General features: G+C 40.3%; 1 protein-coding gene across 5 annotated transcripts in view; it reads left to right on the top strand.

Annotated features, from left to right (window-relative positions):
• The window catches only part of LOC306758158 (disco-interacting protein 2 homolog C), a 247,177-nt gene that overhangs the window by 171,646 nt on the left and 53,162 nt on the right, over window positions 1-22,369 (top strand). For all 5 annotated transcript variants that reach the window (XM_079243381.1, XM_079243379.1, XM_079243380.1 and 2 more), the window contains exons 7-10: window positions 5,077-5,196; window positions 9,870-10,067; window positions 13,707-13,798; window positions 21,673-21,783. In XM_079243381.1, coding sequence (XP_079099507.1) covers window positions 5,077-5,196; window positions 9,870-10,067; window positions 13,707-13,798; window positions 21,673-21,783 — 521 coding nt within the window. The remainder of the gene's footprint in view (window positions 1-5,076; window positions 5,197-9,869; window positions 10,068-13,706; window positions 13,799-21,672; window positions 21,784-22,369) is intronic.

Raw genomic sequence — 22,369 nt, 5'->3', positions numbered from 1 at the left:
CTTTATTTATCTGACAGCACATGTTTGCAGTCTCTGTATAAAAACCATGAAAGGGAAAAGAAATAGAAATTCTTCGTAACTTATTTGTGCCTCACTCACGAATGTTCATAACCACCAGAGACTGTCACAAAGCCTGGATGTCCATGGTAACCATGGAAACGTCCAGAAAGACTCGTCTTCAGCAGGAAAAGGAAACGATGTCAGAGTTGTTGCGTGTTTGACTGTTCCAGTCGAAGCGGAGAAAAGTCACGTAAACGGAGATGAAGTTTCGGTCTCCTGAGGAAAAAAACACCAGTATCTACTGAGTTTTATAAACCAGTCAGACCAATAAAAAAAAAAAAACCATTAAGGAAGCATATCTGTGCCATGTGACCAGTCTGTCCCTGTGAATGGGTTTAACTGGGACGGTTTTCTGTATGTACAAGTCGCCTTCGGTCATTTTACATCAGACGTTCTGCTCGCCAAACAAAACAAATAAATATTTTCCTCAGTCCCCATCAAAAGAGCAGAACCAGAATATTAGTCTGCTGATTTCAGAAGAAGCCAAAGAAGCATCTTTAAAATCCACCTGAAGACGGCCGATGCTGGATCTGCGTCCCTGCTTTAGAAACTCCATTTTTCCTGTCAAACTGCGTTTAAAGATGTTTTAGAAGCTTTTTTAGACCGGTTAGAAGTGGTTTCCAAACTTTTTACTGCAGAGCCCCCTTCAACGTCAACAACAATAATGTGGAGCCCCCCCCCCCCCCCCATGCTTAAAACCGTGTCAGTATTATGATCCATGTGAAAGATTTTAAATCTCTGCAAACTGCTTGATGTTAGTGGAGTTTTCTATGAGACGGAGCTGCTTTGGTTAAACAACTTTGCTATATATGATAGTTGGACGGTTTATTTCTAAAGTAACCTGCAGGCTTCTCTTTGTCTTCAGGATGAAAAGTCTGCAAGTGGTGTTGGAACTTGTTTGGCTTCAAATTTCATTATATTAGATGATAATATTTTGGTACATGCAAAAGACTGGTCTCATTATTACCCACCATTGATTCTTATTATTACTGGTCAAGCAGAGACAGATATACTCCATCATAGTTTGATGTCAAGTCTTTCTTGTTGATTTATCATTATTTCCTATGTTTACTTTTACTAATTAATCCAGTGCTAAAACTCCCAAGTTTTATTTAGCCTTGCAGTTTGGGAACCACAGGGTTAGAAAAACCTTTAACATTCTCTAATAATTCTCTTCAGTTTCTACATAAAATATTTCACCAGAATTTAAACAATAATTCACGTTTAAATAGTCATTCAGGAGCTTTTTTTATCTGATGCCATCTTTGATAAATGTTATTTAATAACAAAGGAAAAGAGTTGTTTTTAAGGTGATTTTTAGATGGAAAATAAAAATTTAAACTTTTTATTTCTGAAGATATTAAATGATAGCAGCACAACTTCATAATTCTGCCTGTTCTTCAGGCACCAGAAATGTCTCTGCGGCGGCCTCGGCCATGACTAAAGACTTTCTGGTGGTTTAATCATTCCTCCTCTGGAGGGATTTGAAGCTGCAGCAGATGAAAGTCGGTCATCACCGCTGCGATCGATGCCTCCGTCCTCCGAGACGTTGAACGCCGCTCAGCAGATCCGCCGCCAGAGCTTTACTGGGATGTTTGGCTGAAAGAGACCAAACAAATCGGAGAGGATTTTGTGGGAATTATTAGTGGTTTTATTGTGCATCTCACAGTGGGATCAGCTTTAGTTAAAGCAGTTTATATCACAGCATGTTTCTCTCTGGATTTCTGAGGATTTCAACTTTCATTCACTTTTCTGTCTGCTTGCTCCACATCCAGCTGATCTGTCACAGCTCTCTGCTTTTTGCTTTACTGCTACAACTTATGATGTTTAAAAAGCGTAGCTTATCAAACCTTTTTTTTTTCTATTTTTAAAGGGAATTATCCAAACTCAGATGAGCCAGAGTTGTGTCAACTTTATTTATACAGCACATTTCCAAACAGTAACACTGCTCCCAAAGTACTGCACAATATAAAAGAACACACAGAAAACAGTACAGTAATACAGTATTGTAACCACGAATTTAAAAATCAGGAAACAATTTGGACTTAAGTTAATAAAGAGTCTCTGTTCGTCTGAGTTGAACACTTGTGCAAAGAAATACGTTGTAAGACTTAAAACTGTTAACAGAAGTCGCAGCTTGTATGTGCAAAGGGAGATTGTTCCAAAGTTTTGGGCCTGCCACAGAAAAGGTGTCGACACATCGCAGAAAGAACCGGTGTCAGGCAGGACCTTCCAGCAACCTGTAACATAAACACATCATTTCTGGAGTTTCATCTGTGAAAACCAGAAAAGATCCAGCAGTTTGACAGACAGAAAGCTGGACTTTAGCAGCAACAAGGTGATTCCTGAAACTGTTAGCTGGAAATTCTGCAAAAACCTGAAACAGAACCTGAGAAACACATCTGAACCTTCAGCTGATTCGCCTACTGTAGGCTGAAGCTGCATCATGTTTCCATGGAAACATGGCTGTAAAGAAGCCGTTCAGCGAAAGAGCTGAGGTCACGTGACACAAGAAGTGGACTCGGTGGCAACAGGTGAGATGGAGGGATGGATCCTCCCAGAACCCAGACCTCATCGTGACTGAAGTGGTGTGGGATCATCTGGAAGGAGAACGGGACAAAAAGCAGCTTAACGTCACACCGGAGAAATCTGGGGGGCGACACATGACAGCGACAGATTCCATGCCCAGCCAGGTGAAAACCAACACACGGGACACGACAAACAGCAGCGACAGTGTCGTGCATCACACTCTCTGGTCACTGTTATCCAAGAAAAGCGATTGGTTCTGATGCTGGAGGGAATTCTGCTCAGATTGACAGAAATCTTCCCGTAACCTGGGTTCAGCCTAGGACTGGGCGATGAATCAGATTTTAATCTCACTACAATCTGGGTTTCCAACAATGATAAAAATAAAAGGGTGTGATTATTTTCCTCTGCAGTTTCCTCTCCTGCTGTCTTCAGCTGCTAATCGAGCGTCTCTGGCGTTGCAGCGCTGTGCTGTAAACTCCTCCCACAGCCGCTTTGCTTTCATTCAGACACTGTTGCCAACTTGGAGACTTTCTCGCTAAATCTGGAGACTTTTTTTTTGTTAAAAGCGACAAATCTAGCAACTTTTACTGGAGTTATTAGAGACTTTTCTGGTGTTTTGGCGACTGACTTGAAGGCACATGTTGTTCTGCAGTTACTGTAAGGAAGGAGCAGCGGGAGCCTCTCCCGTCCTAAAGCACTCCCAGGCGGCCAGTCTCAGTCGGCTCCGGCTGCAGGTCAATGTAGAATAACTGCAGTAGGTTGTGGAAGTTCACCTAAACATAGTTTATACCATTGTCTGTGACAACTGGCTGCATTATTTTCCTATACATAGTTCGGCCAGTTAAACACTGTAATATCCCACCGTTAAGGGGGGGTTACCATAGCAACGCGTTAACCAGCTGGTTCAGATCAGCCGTCTTTTAACAGGTGGATGAGAGAAACGCGCTGCAGCCTGACAGCGGTTGTTTGGTATAAAACGTACATCCAGGCCAACGTAAAATAGTTCCTATATAAGTGGTAAAAGCGGATTAAACAACTCAGAACCGTACATTAGAAGGTTATAATGCACGGCACGGAGTCTAGAACACCACGACGCGCAGCGTTGTTCAAAAATATTGGATAATTGTGGTAAATAATCGAGATCTCAATTTCAGTCAAAATATTCGTGATTATAATTTTTGTCATAATCGAAGAGACCTAGTTCAAACTGTTATAAAAACAATCAAGCATCCTGGTGAATGTCATCATCTGATGGCCGACCAGTTAAACTTACCTTCTACTTGATCACTGAAACCCTTCCTGACTGTCACGGTTGCGGTGGAGGTGTGGACCAGAATGCAGAGACAGAATGGCAGGAGGCAGATGATGAGTTTTAATAAACTAAACAGAAACCTGGACGGCTAAACTCAGGCAGGGAGACTAAAAAACACAAGCACATGAAGCTAACGCACGGCGCTAACAAATGAACCAGCAACGGATAACAGAAACCAAGTAGCATAAACACACGGGATCGGAACAAGACACAGGTGGAATGACTTTACTAATGAGTCCAGGTGAATCTACTGAACAGGAAATAAGACACAAGGCAGCTAAACAAGGAAAACTACAAAATAAAACAGGAAACTAGAACTAAAGACACAACAGAAAACATATAATGACACTGATTGGCTGTAGTGTCATGTGACGGCGACAAAAGTAGCTCATTTTTCACCTTCTTGTGTTGCATCGCAGACCCCCGTGTGCATGTCTTCGTGATCGAGGACATGTCGCCTGTCGCTCGGCTGGAGGACGGCAGCGATTCCTGAAAATGAAAGGATTAGTAGCTCCCAGCCGCGTGTCGAGCCCATTAGACTGTTAAAAAAATAAAGCTGCTAAGATAAAATATTCATTTTAAAACTTGCTGTTTTCGCCTCATATTTCCTTTCATTTCTGTTCACACATGGAAACATTCAGGTAAAATATAAAACAGCAGAACTGTGTTCCAGTAAATGAATGTTCCAGAAGAATCCAGGGGGATTGGACAAACCTTTCCTCACAACGACGGATTTATTCATCTTGTTATTAACTCCTAAACATGAATAAAGTTAATTGAAATATTTCGTCTCATTCTGATGATTTAGAAAGACGTCTTTTCACCAGAACTAAAAGCCAGAAGTGAGTCACATGTTTATATTTTCCACCCTGAAGCTCAAACCAAGTCTGTCAGAAATGTATTTAAATCCCAATCTGAGCACTTTGTCTTCGTTTCCACTTCTCCGTGTCACGGCGCAGCGCTCTGTGACGGCTGGTTTTAAAATGAAGGAGCAATTTGAGCCCTCGTCTCATCTCGTATGCCACGTTGAGTGTCAGGTCCGCTGATCGCTCCCTTCCAGCCAATTAGATGCCGACGTTAAAACCTCGGGGATGTTTTTGTGTCAGAGAGGAGGCGTAAAGTTTGTGCCTGTGAAATGGAATCAGAAGTTAGGATGTGTTTTCTGTGATCTGCAGGTGTTCCAGTCAGCAGCAGAGTCTCAGCCAAGATACAGCAACTCGTCAACACTCTGAAGAGACCCAAGCGGCCGCCCTTACGAGAGTTTTTTGTCGATGATTTCGAGGAGCTACTGGAAGGTAAAAACGTGATTTTACGCTCATACATGTTTTTTAAAAAAACAGTCTTTTTAATATTGTCTGGTTTTATTAGATTTTGTGTAATAAAACTTTCTGCTTAAAGGGTTAAAAAAGTCGCTGGACTTGTCAGAAGTTTGTTGAAAGATGGTCTGAATGTCCACCCTAATCCCTAACCCCTCCTTCCCTGCACAAGGCTACACTATATCGTACACTACATGGTGCTCTAATCTGTTGGCGAGTCGGACGGAAAGCTGACTATTTTCGCCTCGTCGCAGATCACGTGACTATCAACTGTCACCACGGCAACCACCACGCGTCGTTCCAAATTTATTCCAAACTTGTGTGGAAAAAAATGTGTTTTCTTATATTGTATTTTATTCTTTCTTTGTTGCATATTTATTCAACAAATGATATAAAATTAATTATCTGTAGTTTTTTCTGAACCAGCTTTGACGTTTCACTTGCGGCGCTTTGGGCTCCTGCCTGCAATGCATTGTGGTCTATATTTACTCGTCTAGTGACCATGAATGCTCACTGCTTTTCAAGATGCATTGTGGGTAATTTTGAGTGCACTACTTTTTTCTCTGTGGACATTGAGACACTCTTGGAAAACAGCGTGAGCTCCATGTAGGGCTCTCTGTAGGGAATAGGGTGCACATTTGGACACTCCATGGAGTCCCAGAGGAGTCTGAAAGCTTTCTATTTGCACTATTGTATGACCTGTTGTTTTATTGTGTTATTTGTTTGCTTTTTAACAGTTTAATTCTGTTGTTATTTTGACTGATTGTGTACAGCACTATGTTTCAGCCCTGGTTGTTTTAACGGCCTTTATAAATAAAGTTGAGTTATTAGTTCCATTTGTAATATGTGCGTCAGTGTAATCGTTACCAGGAAACCTGGCACCGACAAATGTTCCACCTTGTTTGGAGCACCAACATCCTGTTTTAGGCTTTTTATTTTGTGATGAATTAATCATAATTAATGTGTTAAAATCCCCCCTCAATGTGAAGAAAAAAAGTCGTTTGACTTTATTGTTGGTAGTCACTTTTTAAAAAAAAAACAAAAAAAAACGAGTCACTAGAAAGGGTCTGAAAATATTGCTAAATACAAGTCGCTAAGTTTTTAAGAAAGCTCTGACGTGTAAACCAGTCTATTCGTTGCCGTTGTGTAGAAGATGAATGGTAATTTAAATGTTTCGTTTTTTAATGCATTATTTATTTTGTAATTAATATTCATAATAATGCATTAAATCCTATCCTTAGTTCAAAGTGGACGTCGCTTGACTTGTTGGTCGCTTTTTTTTTTTTTAAGAGGAGTCTTAAAACTCGCCAGATATGTGTATTTTTTCTTCTGTGTAATGTGTGTATTTTTAAATCCGTGCAATAGTTACCAGGATATCCTGCACTGACAAATTTTCTGCGTTGTTTGGAACGCAAACTACTAATAATTGCTTTCTTTTTTAACAAGTCGATTTTTTAAAGTAAATAATTAGCCGTAATTAAATGATTCATGTCCCGCCTTTAGGTTGGGAAAAACTTTCTTCTTGTTGGAAGTCGCTTTTGTAAAAGTGAGTCACCAGAAGGGGTCTGAAAAGTCGCTAAATATAGTGCTAAAGTCCATAACTTTATACGTGACTACGAAGTTGTACAGTGACAAACGTTACGCGTTTTTCAGAACACAAACTGTAATTCAAATGTGTTTAATTTTTTTAACGCATTAATTTTTTCGTAAATAATAATTATAATTAATGCGTTAAATTCCCACTCTTAGTTGGGAGTGAAAGTCACTTGAATTGTTGTAAGTCTCTTTTTTAAAATCGCTAGCAGGGTCTTGAAACTTGCCAAAGCAGCTAAGTCATTAGAGTTGTCTGAAAAGTCGCAGAATGTAGCGCTAAAGTCACGCTAACCCTGACGTGCACGTCTGTGTATCCACCACCAGCAAATTCAGCACTTAAACACTTTCTGCATAATTTTTTAACATGTTAAATTTTTTTTGTAATTAAAGTCCGACCTTTCGTTAAATCTCTCTTAGTTGCAGCTTTGGGACGATTCCCTTCAGCTTCAGATGCTAAAATCTGAGTTCTTTTCTCGCGGTTTTAGACTTGTTGTTGAATTTAGGTAAAAATCCACAAGCTGCTAAAAAAAACCCCAAAAAAAAACATTTTTTTCAGGCAAATCTCCGTCAGCCATCTTCCCTCGCTGCTGCCGGGACACAGCAGACTCACTAATCAAGCTTCCCTTTTGTGTTCAGTATCAAAAGCTCCAGAAGATGATCTATAATTTAAGCTTGAATAGCAAATGCAGTAAAGATTCGTTTTGACTCAGTGTATCATTAAAATTCATGACTACAGTAGTTTATTTGGTGTTTTGTATAATTTGCCTGTGAGTCAGAGGAGTGATGATATGAGGGAATTTATTATCATTACTAACACGAGCATGGCCGTTTGTTTAAACATTCTGTGTTATTATTATATCTGAGGAGCAATTCTTTTTCTCTCTCATAATAAGTTCTAGCATCCTGCTATAATTGTTAACAAAAATATAAAAAACACTGTTCTGAAGACATTTGATGGCAGATTTAAATAAATCATTGAAGACTGCTTTTAACGCTCCTGTGTGGATTGTATGAAGCAACCATACTGAATTTCCTGAATTACACTCACCGCCAACATTTAATACGTTTGTTTGTATATCATATTTCATGTATGAGACAATTTTTTCCATAAAAGATGAGAAGCATCACAGCGAGGAGCAGGAAGCAGAAGAGAAACTGCTCAAATTAAGCAGATAAATAAACCGATTTAACCTTTAGTTAAAGCAGCTGAGAGTTCCAGCAGACCTGCAGCTTTCTGGAAGTTTCTTCCTTATGTGAGGAGCAGAAAACCGGAACCCTGAGTCTGGGAACAGACTGTAGACCTGATCCTGATGCCCTGAGGGATCCGGTTGGTTTATAACAAACCAGATGATCCTGAATGGATCTCAGTTCTGAGCGCTTTATAAACCAACAGCAGGTTCAGAAACCAGTATGAAGCTCTGAGGACTGGACTGGATGATCCAGTTTCCTGGTCTGAGTGAGGACTGGATCAGCAGCGTTCTGGACTATCTGCATCTGTCTGATGGACTTTAGGGAGACCTGTACGGACAGCGTTCCAGTCGTCTGGTCTGATAAAGATAAATGCAGAAATCCTGCTGAGTCATCAGTTCTTTAATCTCAGGATGGCCGAATCGATACTTCGATATCTGCCAGCAAAATATCGGATTTTATACTTTTTTTAAGTTAGGAGAGACAGTCTGCTGCTACAGATCATGTCATTTGTCACTTCTCAGAGTTTTAGGCCGTAAAATAAAGTTTACTCTTAATGTGTCACATGATGACGGCAGCCGATCAGGTCTTGTCTTAATGAAGCTGCTGCTGGAAGTGATGATGCTTTAGTTCAGGTTAATGCTCCGGATTTTCATATTTACCATATTAATTCTACTTATTAAGTCATTTCACTGTTTGTGCATGATGTGCATGACTTTGTGTTTGATTATTTCATCTTTGATTTTTATCTTTTTTTTTTTTGTTGTTAAATCTACTCATCTGTATCATTTATGTTTTAAAAGCATTTTTTAAAGTATTGATCGTACAGTTGCATTTTTCCTTTAGCTTTACAAAACTATGGATGAAAAAGTTTCATATTGTATCGACAGGAAAAATGTTGGTATCGCCCATCCTCACTTTAACCTGCCAGATGTGATAAAAGCTAACTTCACATCTGTCTTCATGTGATGCTGAAATCAGTCTGAGTCGAGGCCGACGCCAAAATTTCTGATTTTCTTTTTTTCCTTTTGGCTCCAAAAGCTGATTTTCTCTTCTGTCTTTACTTAACTGAAGGTAGTTCTGGCACTTCCAAGCTCCTTTTAAGGTTTTTTTTTCTAATAGTTTGCTGCAGTCGCTTAAAGACTGAACGAAACGCTTCATTTTGCATGTTGGCTTTTTTTGGCAGAAAGAAATATTAATAACCTTCTTTCAGAGATTTGCCTTCTGTATTATTAAAAATGAAAAACCTTCCTCAGGTTGAACCCGTTTCATTCAGTAAGAATATCTGCTTTCCTGAAAATGCTATTAGACATTGTGAAGTTTAGGATAAAACTTATTGTTTATTAATATTGTGTTGGTCTAAACCAGTCCATAACCTGGAGGTCCAAGGCTGCCGTCTCCCACGGAGGACATAAATCTTTCATAACGACATGGAAAAAAAACCGTGTGGAATGTTTTCGTTATAATGTCTTTAATACTTATTATTTATCAGGTAACTTAATAAAAAATAACGAATAAAGAATAAAAAAAGAGGCATTTCTACGTTTTCCTGGTGCTTTGCAGGCAGATTGTTTATGCCGGAAACGGTTTCCACGGTTTCCACTGCGGGGCCGTGGAAACGGAGGTCTGCTAGCTCAGAGACAGTTTCTGGAACTCCATGTGTTTCTCTGCTGGTTATCTGTGAAGGCAGAACGTTGTTTGCAGGTTTGATGACAGACCGTGTCACCAGCGACGTCCGCCGTTGTGTTTCCATCAAAATCTCTGTGGGACAGAAAATATACGATGCTTGTCCACGTTAACGGTTTCAGATGCTAAATGTGAAACGATGTCATGTCTCACTCTGGTTTCTGGTCTCCTTCTCCCACCTGCAGTCCAGCAGCCAGACCCAAACCAGCCCAAAGCCGAAGGGGCCCAGATGGTTGCCATGAGGGGCGAGCAGCTGGGCGTGGTGACCAACTGGCCCCCGTCTCTAGAGGCGGCCCTACAGAGGTGGGGCACCATCTCCCCCAAGGCCCCCTGCCTGACAACCATGGACACCAACGGCAAGCCGCTCTACGTGCTCACCTACGGTGAGTAACGTCTGATTTTTATCATCAAACGTGTGAATGCATCCAACTTTTCATGTTTATTCTAATAAATCCTGCTTTGTGAGACGAAGGAGTGACTTTTAAACATAAACTTTATCTGCTGCAGCGGAAGACATGAATTTATTCCCACATATCTGCCGGCTTGTGTGAGCACGTGTTCCCTTTCTGCAGGGAAATTCCAGCATCACAACCAGCACATTTAACTCCCAATTCACAGAAATAAATCCTAAAAATATTCCTGTTAGGATGCAAGTCAAGAAAACAGGTTTTCTGCAGCTTCGTCAGGCTGATGAAAACCTGCAGCATCAGTCGGCGTGTAGCGCCCGCTGTGTAAACACAACCCCCCCCACGGCAGCAGGCAGAGCGCCGAGCACACCAGCAACGTGTGGAAACGGTGTTTTAGCTGCACAGAAAACATGATTTTTCCACTTGAGAATTTGACTGTTTTTGCTTCTGAAATCATGCTGAGCGACTTGTGTTGGAGTCTCTGAAGGCGTCATGCTTATAAAAAGCTCATTCTGCAAACTTTTTAACTTTCTGCATTATTTCTCATTTATTTCTCTTTATACAAACAAGTTCTGATAAATATGGCTTTACATTTTCACAGCAATAATTAAATAAACATATATCTTATATTACATCTATTATGTCTAAACATACAAAATACTTCTTATTTATTTCTTCATATTACTTCATATTTCTTATTAAATATGTTTTACTAAAATAAAATATTTTCTAATTTAAATATGTTTTTTACACTTTATATGAAATTGATCAAGTTTATAGTTTTTAAATAAAATGTATTAACCTAAAGTTTATTGTGTCGTACACGTCTGTTGTTTTTTTGTTTTTTTTAATCAACGTAAACTTAAAAAAATAACTTTTTTCTGCATATTTTATTAGTTCAACATATTTACACCTTCATCACAGCTTGCAGCTCATAATGGATCTATAAAATCATCAGACTCTTATTCCAGGGATATTGGACTCTGTCTGCAGTCCAGCAGGTTTTTCACCTTAACTTCTATTATTAATGTAATTGTTTAATTTTTTCTAATTATTTTACTTTTATTTTGTTTTGATTCATACATATTACATTTATATTATTTTATTCAATATATTATTTTAATATTTAATTGTGGTTTATATTATTCCAGTCTGCATGTTTTTGTTGTTTTCTGCAATTTTTAAAAAAAAAATTATATAATTATAAATAAATTCAGGCTTTTAGGGGTTAAATCAGATAACTGAAATAAAATCTGTGATTTTTTTTCCATTAAAAATATCTAAAACATCAGTTCATATAAAAACAAGAACGTTCAGGAGAGTTGATTAGAATTTATTTCAGGAATTCAGTTCAGATGAAGATGAACAGCAGCAGCGTCCTTCAAACAGGTGTGTGTGTGTGTGTGTGTGTGTGTGTATGTGTGTGTGTGTGTGTGTGTGTGTGTGTGTGTGTGTGTGTGTGTGTGTGTGTGTGTGTGTGTGTGTGGCTGAACAAATTGAAATGTGAGGAGTGATTCTGCTGTTGATGAGGAGGCGATACGAACGCTCACCAGACTGTGAAATGTCTCCAGTCTGCACTCAGGAGTCGGCCGCCGCTGACAAAAACATGGTGAGGATCTGCGTGCCAGGTGTGTGTGTGTGTGTGTGTGTGTGTGTGTGTGTGTGTGTGTGTGTGTGTGTGTGTGTGTGTGTGTGATGTGCGGTGCTGAATCTAAATCTCAACCTTTCTCTCTCTCCTTTATCTCTCATTCCTCTCATGTCTTCACTTTGATGTCGGCACACAAAGACGAACTTGTTTTGTCTTCCTGTCGCTCCTGCAGGACGCCGTGAATCCACGGCGCCGGTTTCTCCTGCTGTCCTTAAACTCATCCCTCTTCACGCTGCGCTGCAGATAACCCTCTCATGGCTGCCTGGAGAGAAACTTCTAGTCATAAAAGAAAGTTTCTCTTCCTTTTCTTCGTGTGATTCGTGTCCGTCTGCTGGAGTTTGGTGTGTTTAGAATCTCTGAACGACGTCGGCCAGACGATGTCGTTCCTCCACCTTCTCAGCCTTCACAGCTTCTCTGTCTCTTCACTCCTGAAGTGGCATCATCTTCACGATTAAACAAACCAACCCTTCATGCCTTTTATTCGCTCTAACTGAAGTCCAAACGCCGCGGCGCCTTCACAGCTTCATTTCCTGGAAACATCCCGTTGGAGCTTTCCATTCTGACACCGCTGACGCACCGCTTTGCTCGTGGGCGCCAACAGATGCTGCTGCATTACTCATCTCCGTGGCAGCAGGTTTGGATGATTCAGGATGAAGTCAACAACATATGGCTGTTGGAAGCGTGACGTTTGCGTATCCCAGCACACGCACCAGCATCCACATCGCTCTGAAACGTGGAGGTGGAAAACGAGAGGAAGATTCGCCTGGAGGCTTTGCTTCCAGCTGGAATCACACTGAAAGTCAGGGTTTTGTTTCAGGTCAACTTATTATAGAAACATCTTATTTACTGAGTGGAATGACCCATTCTGAGTTCTGCAGCTGGATCTCTTTCATTTCCTCTCATTTCTGATTAAATATCAAACGGTGTGGACGTCAGTGGGCGTGGAAACGCCTGCAGTTCCTCTCAGGACGTCCTGTCGTCTCTCTCTGCAGCTCATCATCCTTCTGGGTCAGCTTCTTGTCTGCAAACTCTGCTTTAAAGGAGCATTTCCTCCAAACTCTGAATGCAACCATAAGGTTCCCTCTCTGAGTGATTTAGACCGAAATAGACGCTTAAAGTTTCCTTTTATTTGGTTTCTCTGTGTCTGATTTGATCCCAAAGCTCCCATTTCCTCCAGTTCATTAAATCTGACAAACACTGAAATAGAAGGACAGAAAAAAACTGTTTAGCATGAAGAACAATGCTGGATTGCTGATGCATAATATCCACGTCTGCCACTCTGAATTAGATTAAAAAAAAAAGAGGGAGAAAGGAGGAAATTGATTGTTTTGAGTTTGGGCCTTAATGAGCAGAGCCGACTCCGGCTGGCAAACTGAAACCCATCAGAAAGATCCGACTATATTTATTGACTCCAACATGTTTAAGGAGCCTAATAAAGAGATTTTGACGGGTGGAGATCATTTTTCATCCAGAGGACGTGGAGGGCTGTGTCTGAGTCAGGGCGTCCTTCAGGTTTGGATGTTTCCTGCTGCAGCACCTGAATCACAGTAACGGCTCAACGTGTTTACACTCCACATACCAGCAAGCTGTTTGAATCATGTGCGTTGGATCAGGGAGACATCTAAAACCTGCAGGGTTGCAGCCCTTTAGGACTGGAGCTGGACCAGTTGCAGTGAGTAAAAGGACCATGAACGTGTGCGTAACCATTCACTGCGGTGGCTCCGTCTGCTTCCTCTGATCTACTGCGGTTTCATCCTCTGACTGTAAAGTTTAACGAGACGTGGATCTGATGATCCTGCAGTCGTCATGAAATCTGTGTGATCCGCTCCAAACGACGTCTTCATGATGTCATCCTCTCACACAGGAAGTTTCCACATGAAAATAACTTTCACCAGGCCTGTTTTCCATCAGAACCATCCTGAACTGGTTTTGTTGTGTTGTGTGACGAGCATTTTGTCCGTTTGCAGGTAAACTGTGGTCCAGAAGTATGAAAGTGGCGTACAACCTGCTGCACAAGCTGGGAACCAAACAGGAGCCGCTGGTCAGGCCTGGAGACCGGGTGAGTGGGAAGAAACCGCTGATGAACCATGAAGAAGACATGAATCAAACACCAGGTCAAACTTGGGAAGTGCTGAAATAATAACACTAGAATAAACTAAATAAAAACACATACAGATGTTAAAACCGACAACTTAGAAATAAATAAGTAAACAAAACAATACGGATCTTAACAGATGAACCAACAGGGGGGAGGAGCATCTGTTTAGCCTGCTGGAACACTGTTTTCCCTCCACACCTCGGTCATGTGACCTCGGTCATGTGACACCTTCGGGTTGACACAGAGTTACTTCCTCTGCATCAAACAACAAATAAAGGCAGGAATGGGCGATACCGACATTTTTACTGTCGATATGATGCCATTAGTTGGTACTTTTTCATCAATATCTATACTGGATATCAATGTTTTTTTTCCCCTTAAAGAAAGATCGCGACTGTGCATTAATGTCTATACGACAAGAGTAACATGGAATAGAAAATAAAACTCAAGAACTTCAATACCTGAAAGAAATGTGTTGAAAACAACAATAAATGGCTGGGATGATTAAACAAATGAACATTTTATGAAATAAATCAGGTAAAAAGTTAAATAAATCAACTAGAGATTATAAAATTATTAACATTTATTAAATAGAAAATGACAGATATAATAAAACACACATCAAACAATCAAACATATTGCATAATAACCTGCATTTAACCAGAAAAAATCTAAAAAAAAAAACCCAAAAAACCCTTATCTTCACGCACAGCAACATCATCACAACCTCTGATAGGCTGGCGTGATCATGTGACCATGTATGCAGTTTTATTCAACTCAACTCATCTTTATTTATAGAGCACTTTAAAAGCAATCAAGATTGGCCAAAGTGCTGCACGCACACACACACACACACACACACACACACACACACACATAAAATAGTTAAAACACAGGACAATTTAAAGTGTGTAGAATCAGTAAAATAAAAACAAAATATAAAGCTGTAAGAGTAGAAAACAATAAATAAAATAAAATAACCAGCCTCTGAAATTGATTAAAAGCCGAAGAGAAAAGATGTGTTTTAAGACAGGATTTCATTTTATTCCCAAAACTCTCAGAAGTGAAAATAAATGGTTTCTGTATCAACAGAGTGGTACACAAAAAGTATCTGATATTTCTGACCTGCTGATATCAACGTATCGTCTTCAGAGTATGGACATATCGACTCGGCCGTGTTGCTTTGTTGGTGGGAGAAGATCTGAACAAGTTTTCTTTAAATGTCGTGTTGTGTTTGGATGTTTTAGTAAAAATGTCTGACAGATTTCTGCATCCCTTCGAATGAGGTGGAGGTCGATGGAGCGGTGGCTCCAAATCCTGATGAGTAGTTCAGTCACTCCAAAACACGCAGTCTGGAAATTATAACCAGCTTCCAAAAACCATAAATCCTGTTTTAACTGGGCTTCACTCAGTGTATGACTCTGCAAGATGGGAGTCACCATGGCAACCTGCTGCTTGGTGATAAACGTCAGTGGACAGAAATGCAGGACAACGATGAGAAAATGAAGCTTCAGGTGGAATTTATTCATCTTTTTAGCCAGAACATATGTGGAGCTTAAACTGGCTGATATGGAAGCAACACGACACACCCTGACAGGAAGCATCTCAGACTCACCAGAACTGGACATAGAAGATGGAGAAACTGGTCTGATGAGTCTCCAGTTCAGCTCCACATTTACATGGTAGGATCAGAATCTGCTGGAAACATCATGACAACATGGATCCATCCTGCCGTCAGGATCAACGCTTCAGGCTGCTGCTGGAGGTTTTCTCTTTTATAATGAGGATTGTAGAGAAGAAACTGAAATCATCTCCATGTTCCAGATCTCTTTGTGAACATCTCCTTCCACGGCTTGTTTTGTTTGTTGGTTTTCTGACAGCATCTCTAGTAGGGGTGGGGAAATCGAAAATCAGAATTTTTTTGCTTTACAAATTTAAAATCGATCTTTTGTTTAAAAAAAATAAATAAATAAAAAAAATTTTTCAAATAAATAAATATAATCCATTATAAAATTTTTGTCATTTTTATTGTTTTTATTGATCTTTTCACTTTTCTTCTTGGCATTATAGCAGCAGAATGATGGTCTGGCTTATTGGGTTGTTTTTTTTCTAATGGAAATCAAGAAAAATGACATTAAAAAAAAAAAAAGTTGATACAATTTTTTTGTGTTTTTCATCTACAAATATTAGCAATATCAAAGAAGTGTGAGAATCACAATTGAAATCGAATCGGCACCCAAAAAAATCGGAATGGAATCGGGACAAAAGCGTGTCGTCACGGCCCTAATCTCCAGTTTTTCCCTGAAGATGTGGATCTTTGCTTCCGACCAAAGCCGAGCTGGTGCAGCAGATCGCTCCTGTTGCTGGAGACCAGGTGGACCCTAACCCGACCCCGGACCGGATGGATGGATAGGAACCTGGATTCAGTCCAACATGGACTTTTTAAGCCCAGAAAGAGCTTCTTTCTCTTCTTCTCTTGTTTTTACTTTGGTGTTTTAAAATCTTTGCATCTGGTTTAAATGGAAACATCCGGACTGACATCATCGCTTTGGACTTTTGGCTCTTTGGGAACTTTGCAGTCCTCCACATGGTCGTTACCCACCCTGGGCCCCGCAGCCAGCCCTCCGCACCCCCCCACATGTGAAAATATGATCACAGTGAACTGGAAACGAGGTTCAGCAACAGGTCCACATGTTTCTGCTGCCATGCGACACCGCTGGCGTTCTGCGTTCCCCGCCTCCTCGTTCCTCTGGTATCTTTATTTTAAGCTGGGTTTCCGGCTCAGCTGGAAAGTAAACGGAGCCGGCAGAGCGTCAGTATGTGGAGAATTTCAGCCACAAGGGTGTGTGTTTTAATTATGACTTCTCTTTTCCCTCTTCCTGCTCGGTGTGAGTTACACACTGAGCTTTTCTCAGCCTCCAACAGGCTGCACACAGACACATCATTGTCCTGTTTTATCCACATTGTTGACGGCTGGGGTTTTAATGAGGACGCGTTCGCAGGCGAAGGAGATTTAATCATACTGAGAGGTGACGAGGGATTTGTTGGGGTTTTTGTTGTTTTTATGTGGAAGAACAAACCAGATGCAGTTTCAGGAAATCAGGCTGGTCAGATAAAACCTTCAGATGTGATTTGACTTGAAACGATCCAACTCCAAGGAATTTGGGACATAAATTATGATTTGCAAATTCTTTTCAAACTAACATAACTGATATATTTTATTGCTTTTTGTTTATTTTTTTTAAATGAGCTCATTTTGAATTTGATGCCTGTAAGACGTCCCAAAACGCCGAGGCGGCGGCAACGAAAGACTGTGAGGAAAGCTAAAAAAAAAAAAACCCATTTGGGTCATTCCACAGGTGAACTGGTTAACAGGAAACAGGTGGGTGCCATAGTTGGGTATAAAAGGAGCATTCCTGAAAGGCCCAGTTGTTCAACAAGCAAGAATGGATCAGGTCCACTTCTTTATGAACAACTGCAAACAGTCCAACGGTTTAAGGTCGTTTCTCAGCGTACAACTGCAAGAATTCAGGAACTTCATCATTTAAAGCTCATAATGTTATCAAAAGATTCAGATTGTGGGGAAATCTTTGCCCACGAGTAGCAAAGCCGAAAGCTAATATTAAACGCGGTGTTCTTCGACCCTTCAGGCGGCGCTGCTTTAAAACCAAGGTCACTGCGTAAACACGTCAGAAAAACATCGTTAGTTCACGCAGTTCGTTCAGGTTGATCAAATCAAATCAGAGATACTTTATTCATCCCCAAGGGGAAATTCAAGCTTCAAGCCAGCTTGTCCAAGGTTTGACAATCAGACATTTAATATTTATTTAATCACCATCATGCTAACCCAAAGCCGCATGCCTGCTTCTTCCTCCTGCTTATTTTCTTATGTTTTTGTGGAGCACCAAATAAAAAGGCGAACTTATCTCTTGTAATCCCTTCGGCTCTGAGAAGATCTGCGTTTCCATCATACGGTGCTTGTTCCAGTGGACAAGCCCGGTTGGATTCTTCTGCACCGCTGAACATAACAAGAGCTTGAACGGGTGTTTTCTTAAGTTTCTTTACGGAAGTGTGGAGGTGAGACGGTCACGACAAAACCCAGAATTATTCACTCAGAAATCATCATCAGTCCCAGGTTGTCGGTTGTTACGCCAGGATCTCGTTTTTTTTCTTGATGTCGTTTTGTAAAGTCCGTTTTTTGCTCTCCTGTTAGGACTTAAAGGTGGAGTATGGAAGATTTTCAATATTTTCTAAATAAATTAACTAAAAAAATAACAACAATCATAATTAGATAGTTTTTTTAAACATGTAGGTTCCAGTCTGTCCATATTTGATGCGTTATTAAATTACAAGTTTAATTAATGACAAAGACACTTCTTGAATATTTTCTGACCAGTAAAAAAGAAAAGTACTTTTTTTCCACCAGTAGGGGGAGTATAAGCCCATTTATTGCAGAGCGGCTCTGAGCTACAGCTCACAAGCAATTCCTGCCCTCATTGGAGCTGGCAAGGAGGAGGGGTGAGGGGTCAGTTTTGCTCTTTACTGCCAACCTGTGGTCGTTTGTGGAGGTAGCAGTTTTGTGGTTTTGCTCACGACCTGGTGTTTGCCACCTGGTGGTGGAAGGAATCGCCTTGAAATCTTACATACTCTGCCTTTAATGAGGATCTCGGAAGTAAAGTTTCCTGATTTGTGCTGCAGGAAAAGCTGAAGCAAGACACTCACAAGGCTTCGTCAGGCATCGACAACACATTCGCCACACATGAAAACGTTTAGTAACGCGGAGCTGCCGGTTTCTGCAGAACCACCAGCACCTCTGCAGATCTTAAAAACCCACCTTTCCCTTTGTTCTGGATTCATCCTGCACAGCTCCATGCACAGAGACGTCTGCTCTCATCTGCAGAGGAAACCACAGCACCTTAAGTGGAACATGCACATGTCAATATTAGACCTGTTAGAGCATCATTACGCTGCCGTCGTTCATTCAGGTGCACTTACCGCTCAGCGCCATGCTGCTCGCACGCACACACATCCACTTCAGTGATGTATCAAGAAGCTGTTAAGCAGCACTTAAGCAGGGTTCACCGTTAACATCACAATGTGCAGCTGGAACCGAACTGGATCCAAATGGTGGATCAGGAGATAAGAGCCGCTCGATGATCTGGGAACATGTTATGTTCATGTCCTGTGGGTCTGATTGCTCTTTTCACTCAGTGAATATAACTAAAATGAGCTTATATGCAAGAAAAACCTGAGCACAATACATGAAAAATGCATGAAAAAGTGTTTATATGATGACTGCTGTAGAAATAGTGCATATAGAATCTGTTTTACTTGATGTTGATGAGCCAGACTGTATATTGCTGTTCTGGATTGATGGATTTCCAGCAGCATCTCAGTTCAGACTAATTAATTCATCCTTAAAATGGGATTTACTTTCACCCACGTGTCTGTGCACATCGGACACACAACCTACAGTTATCTGTGTATTTTATAGAAATTAAATGACACTTTTCACTCATTTTTCTCACTGATAAACAAACTTATTAAAAGGAAACTGCATTTTCCTGAGGAAACAACGCCGCTTTGAGTTAGTTGCTGCAGATGTTCCTAAATCCAGTTTTAACATAAAGAACATACAAAGTGTTGCTGCATGAAGATGCAGAGTTGAGAAGCATCTCAGCAAACTTGACTCTAAATGATTAATAACAGATTTATCCTCTTTTTTTATCCACTTTCTTTAAAAAAAAATCAGTTCTCAGATACTAATAAATACCGAAATGTTGTATCTAATTACATATTATTCAGCATAGATAGCCATACTTAAATGCCAGTTTGATGTCAGAAAACAGTTCATCTCTATCCATTTTCATCAGGCACTGCAGCGGGCAGCCCCTCGCCTGCACAGCTACCTGGTAGATCCACTTTTTAGTGTTTCCAACTTGTATTTAGCAAGTTTCCAGATCCCTCCAGTGCCTCTTTATAAAGAAAAAGTGGCCAGATTTCAGATGTTCTGGGAAACTTTGGGAGAAAAACGTGAAAGAACGGTTCGTTTATTCATCTTAATGATCACAGTGTGCCGCCGTCTGCCCCTCCCCCAACCAATGGCACTCTGTTTTATAAACCTTACATTTAGAATATCTACATCATTGGGTGTTTTTTATCGAACCATATTGAAATTCTGAGTTTGGCATCATCACTGTGTGAGAAGCTGATTTTGGGCGCGCTGATGTGTCTTGTCACGGCGGTGAAATGAATCCACCAAAAAAGCTCAAGTTTATTGATATAGCACATTTCTACAGTGGCAGCTGCCCAAAGTGCTGAACAATAACACAACAAACAACACACCTCACAAATTAAAATTAAACACTGCACATTAAAAAAAAACAAAAAACATCTGGACAAAATAAAAATCTAAAATAAAAGTAAAAATTAAAATACTGGGAAAAAGCTCAGGTATGACCAAATGCCGGCGCAAAGAAGTGGGTTTTAAGGACAGACTTAAAATCAGAGACAGATTGAGCCACTCTGATGTGAAGGGGAAGGCTGTTCTATAGCTTAGGAGCAGCAGTGGAAAATGCTCTATCACCCCTGGATATTAATCCGACCAATGGGACCTTGGAGTCCTGGCTGGAGCATGTTGATGCAACAACTCTGCCAACTACGAGGGAACCAAACCATTTAAGGCTTTAAAAACAATCAATAAAATCTTGTACTGATTCCTAAAACTAACTGGAAACCAATGCAGAGAAGCGAACACAGGGGTGATGTGATCATAACGTCAAAACACATCATCATCCTGTTTGATGAAGATTCTGACAGTTTTCATGCATTTAGAGCAGGGATCCCCAGTCCTGGTCTTCGAGTGACGGTGTCCTGCAGGGTTACCATTAGAGCTGTGACGACATGCTTTTGTCCCGATTCGATGCGATTCCGATTTTTTTTGGCTGCCGATTCAATTTGAATTGCGATTCTCACAATTCTTGGATATTGCTGATTTTTGTGGATTAAAAAACAAAAAAAGAATGTATAAAACTTTTTTTTTTTGCTCGTTATTTTTTCAATTAGGAAACAACGCAGCAGCCAGATCATCATTCTGCTGCTATAACTCCCAAGAAGACAAGTAAAAAGATTAATAAAAACAATAAAAAATGATTTAAAAATTTTTTAAATGGATTATTTTTATTTATTTTTAAAAAAATCTATTTCTTTTGTTGTAAAAAAAAAAAAAAAATCCCGATATTCGATTTTTCGATTCGGTTCTCCCACCCCTAGTTTCCCTGTATTTAGAGGATGGCTGCAGGACTGCTTTCTTCATCTGACATTGTGGTAAACCCTCCCTACCAGTAGGGGGCAGCCAAGTCGCTGTGTGTTTCCAACTCATCGACTTTGACGTGCAAATACTCCTGTTTTATTCTAATCTTTACATATGTTCTCATGAAGTGTCTGGTGATGTTTTATTCCAATGTTGCAGGACATAAAACAGAAAAATGAGCTAAATGAATGAAACACAACAACGCAGGAACTTTGACTGGATGTTTCTGACTTTATTCTTTCCTGATAAGACTCGCTCATCGACCTTCTGTTTCTCTGGCGCCTCCATCTCTCATCGTTGCTCATCATTGCAGACGTAAAACAGACTCAGAGCACATTTTCTTTTACTTTTACCATTTTTTCCTGACCTTCCTGTGACCTTGACGGCTCATTCTGGACTAAAATCTCTCTGAATGTTGATCTGTTCCAGATCAGACGTAACCCAGTACTCTTCTCTGTAACCAGAGTAACGCCACCTTTCTGTCATTTGCCAGTAACAGTTGTTCACTTCTTCTTGCCTGCAGGTGGCGCTGGTGTTCCCTAACAACGACCCCGCTGCCTTCATGACGGCGTTTTACGGCTGCTTGCTGGCGGAGGTAGTCCCCGTGCCGATAGAGGTGCCACTGACCAGGAAGGTAAGAGTCCATGGTACATTTGAGAGATAAACTGCAGCTTTTTTTGCCTAAAATGTCACAAAATTTCTGTTTATTTGTTGTTTTTCCCCCTGATTAAATGTCAGGATTGTGACTTTATATGGACACTAAATGGTAAATAATTTTACAGCTGGTTATTTTTTTTTCTTCTTACCTTAATGAAAACATGCAAAATGTGAAAATTCCTCTTTTAGCATCAAGAGAAAGAATTCATACCTTGTCTTAACCTTGTTGATTAGCATTAATATATAAATTCCCTTATTTTATGCAGACATCCACCTGAACAATAGATATTACTAAGCAGCCACTTTATCAGATGATTAAACCTGCAGACAGACCAACTTTTATCCCAAACCAGGCTGGAAGAATGATCCAGGTGTCTGAACGATTCATCGTAGCTGCACATCTTTGCTGATCTGCAGATACTAATTTATTATCACATGAGGCATCATTTATCAAACCAACATGGAAATAAGGTCTCATCTGATAGCAGTAATAATTTTACAACACATTCAATCTGACCAATCCCAGCTTACAAACGACTGGCCTTGATAAATCCTCAGACTGA

The sequence above is a fragment of the Telmatherina bonti genome (assembly GCF_933228915.1).
Source record: "Telmatherina bonti genome assembly, chromosome: 7".
Lineage (NCBI taxonomy): Eukaryota > Metazoa > Chordata > Actinopteri > Atheriniformes > Telmatherinidae > Telmatherina > Telmatherina bonti.
The sequence above is the reverse complement of the archived record's forward strand: the minus strand, read 5'-3'. Positions and strand labels throughout refer to the sequence as shown.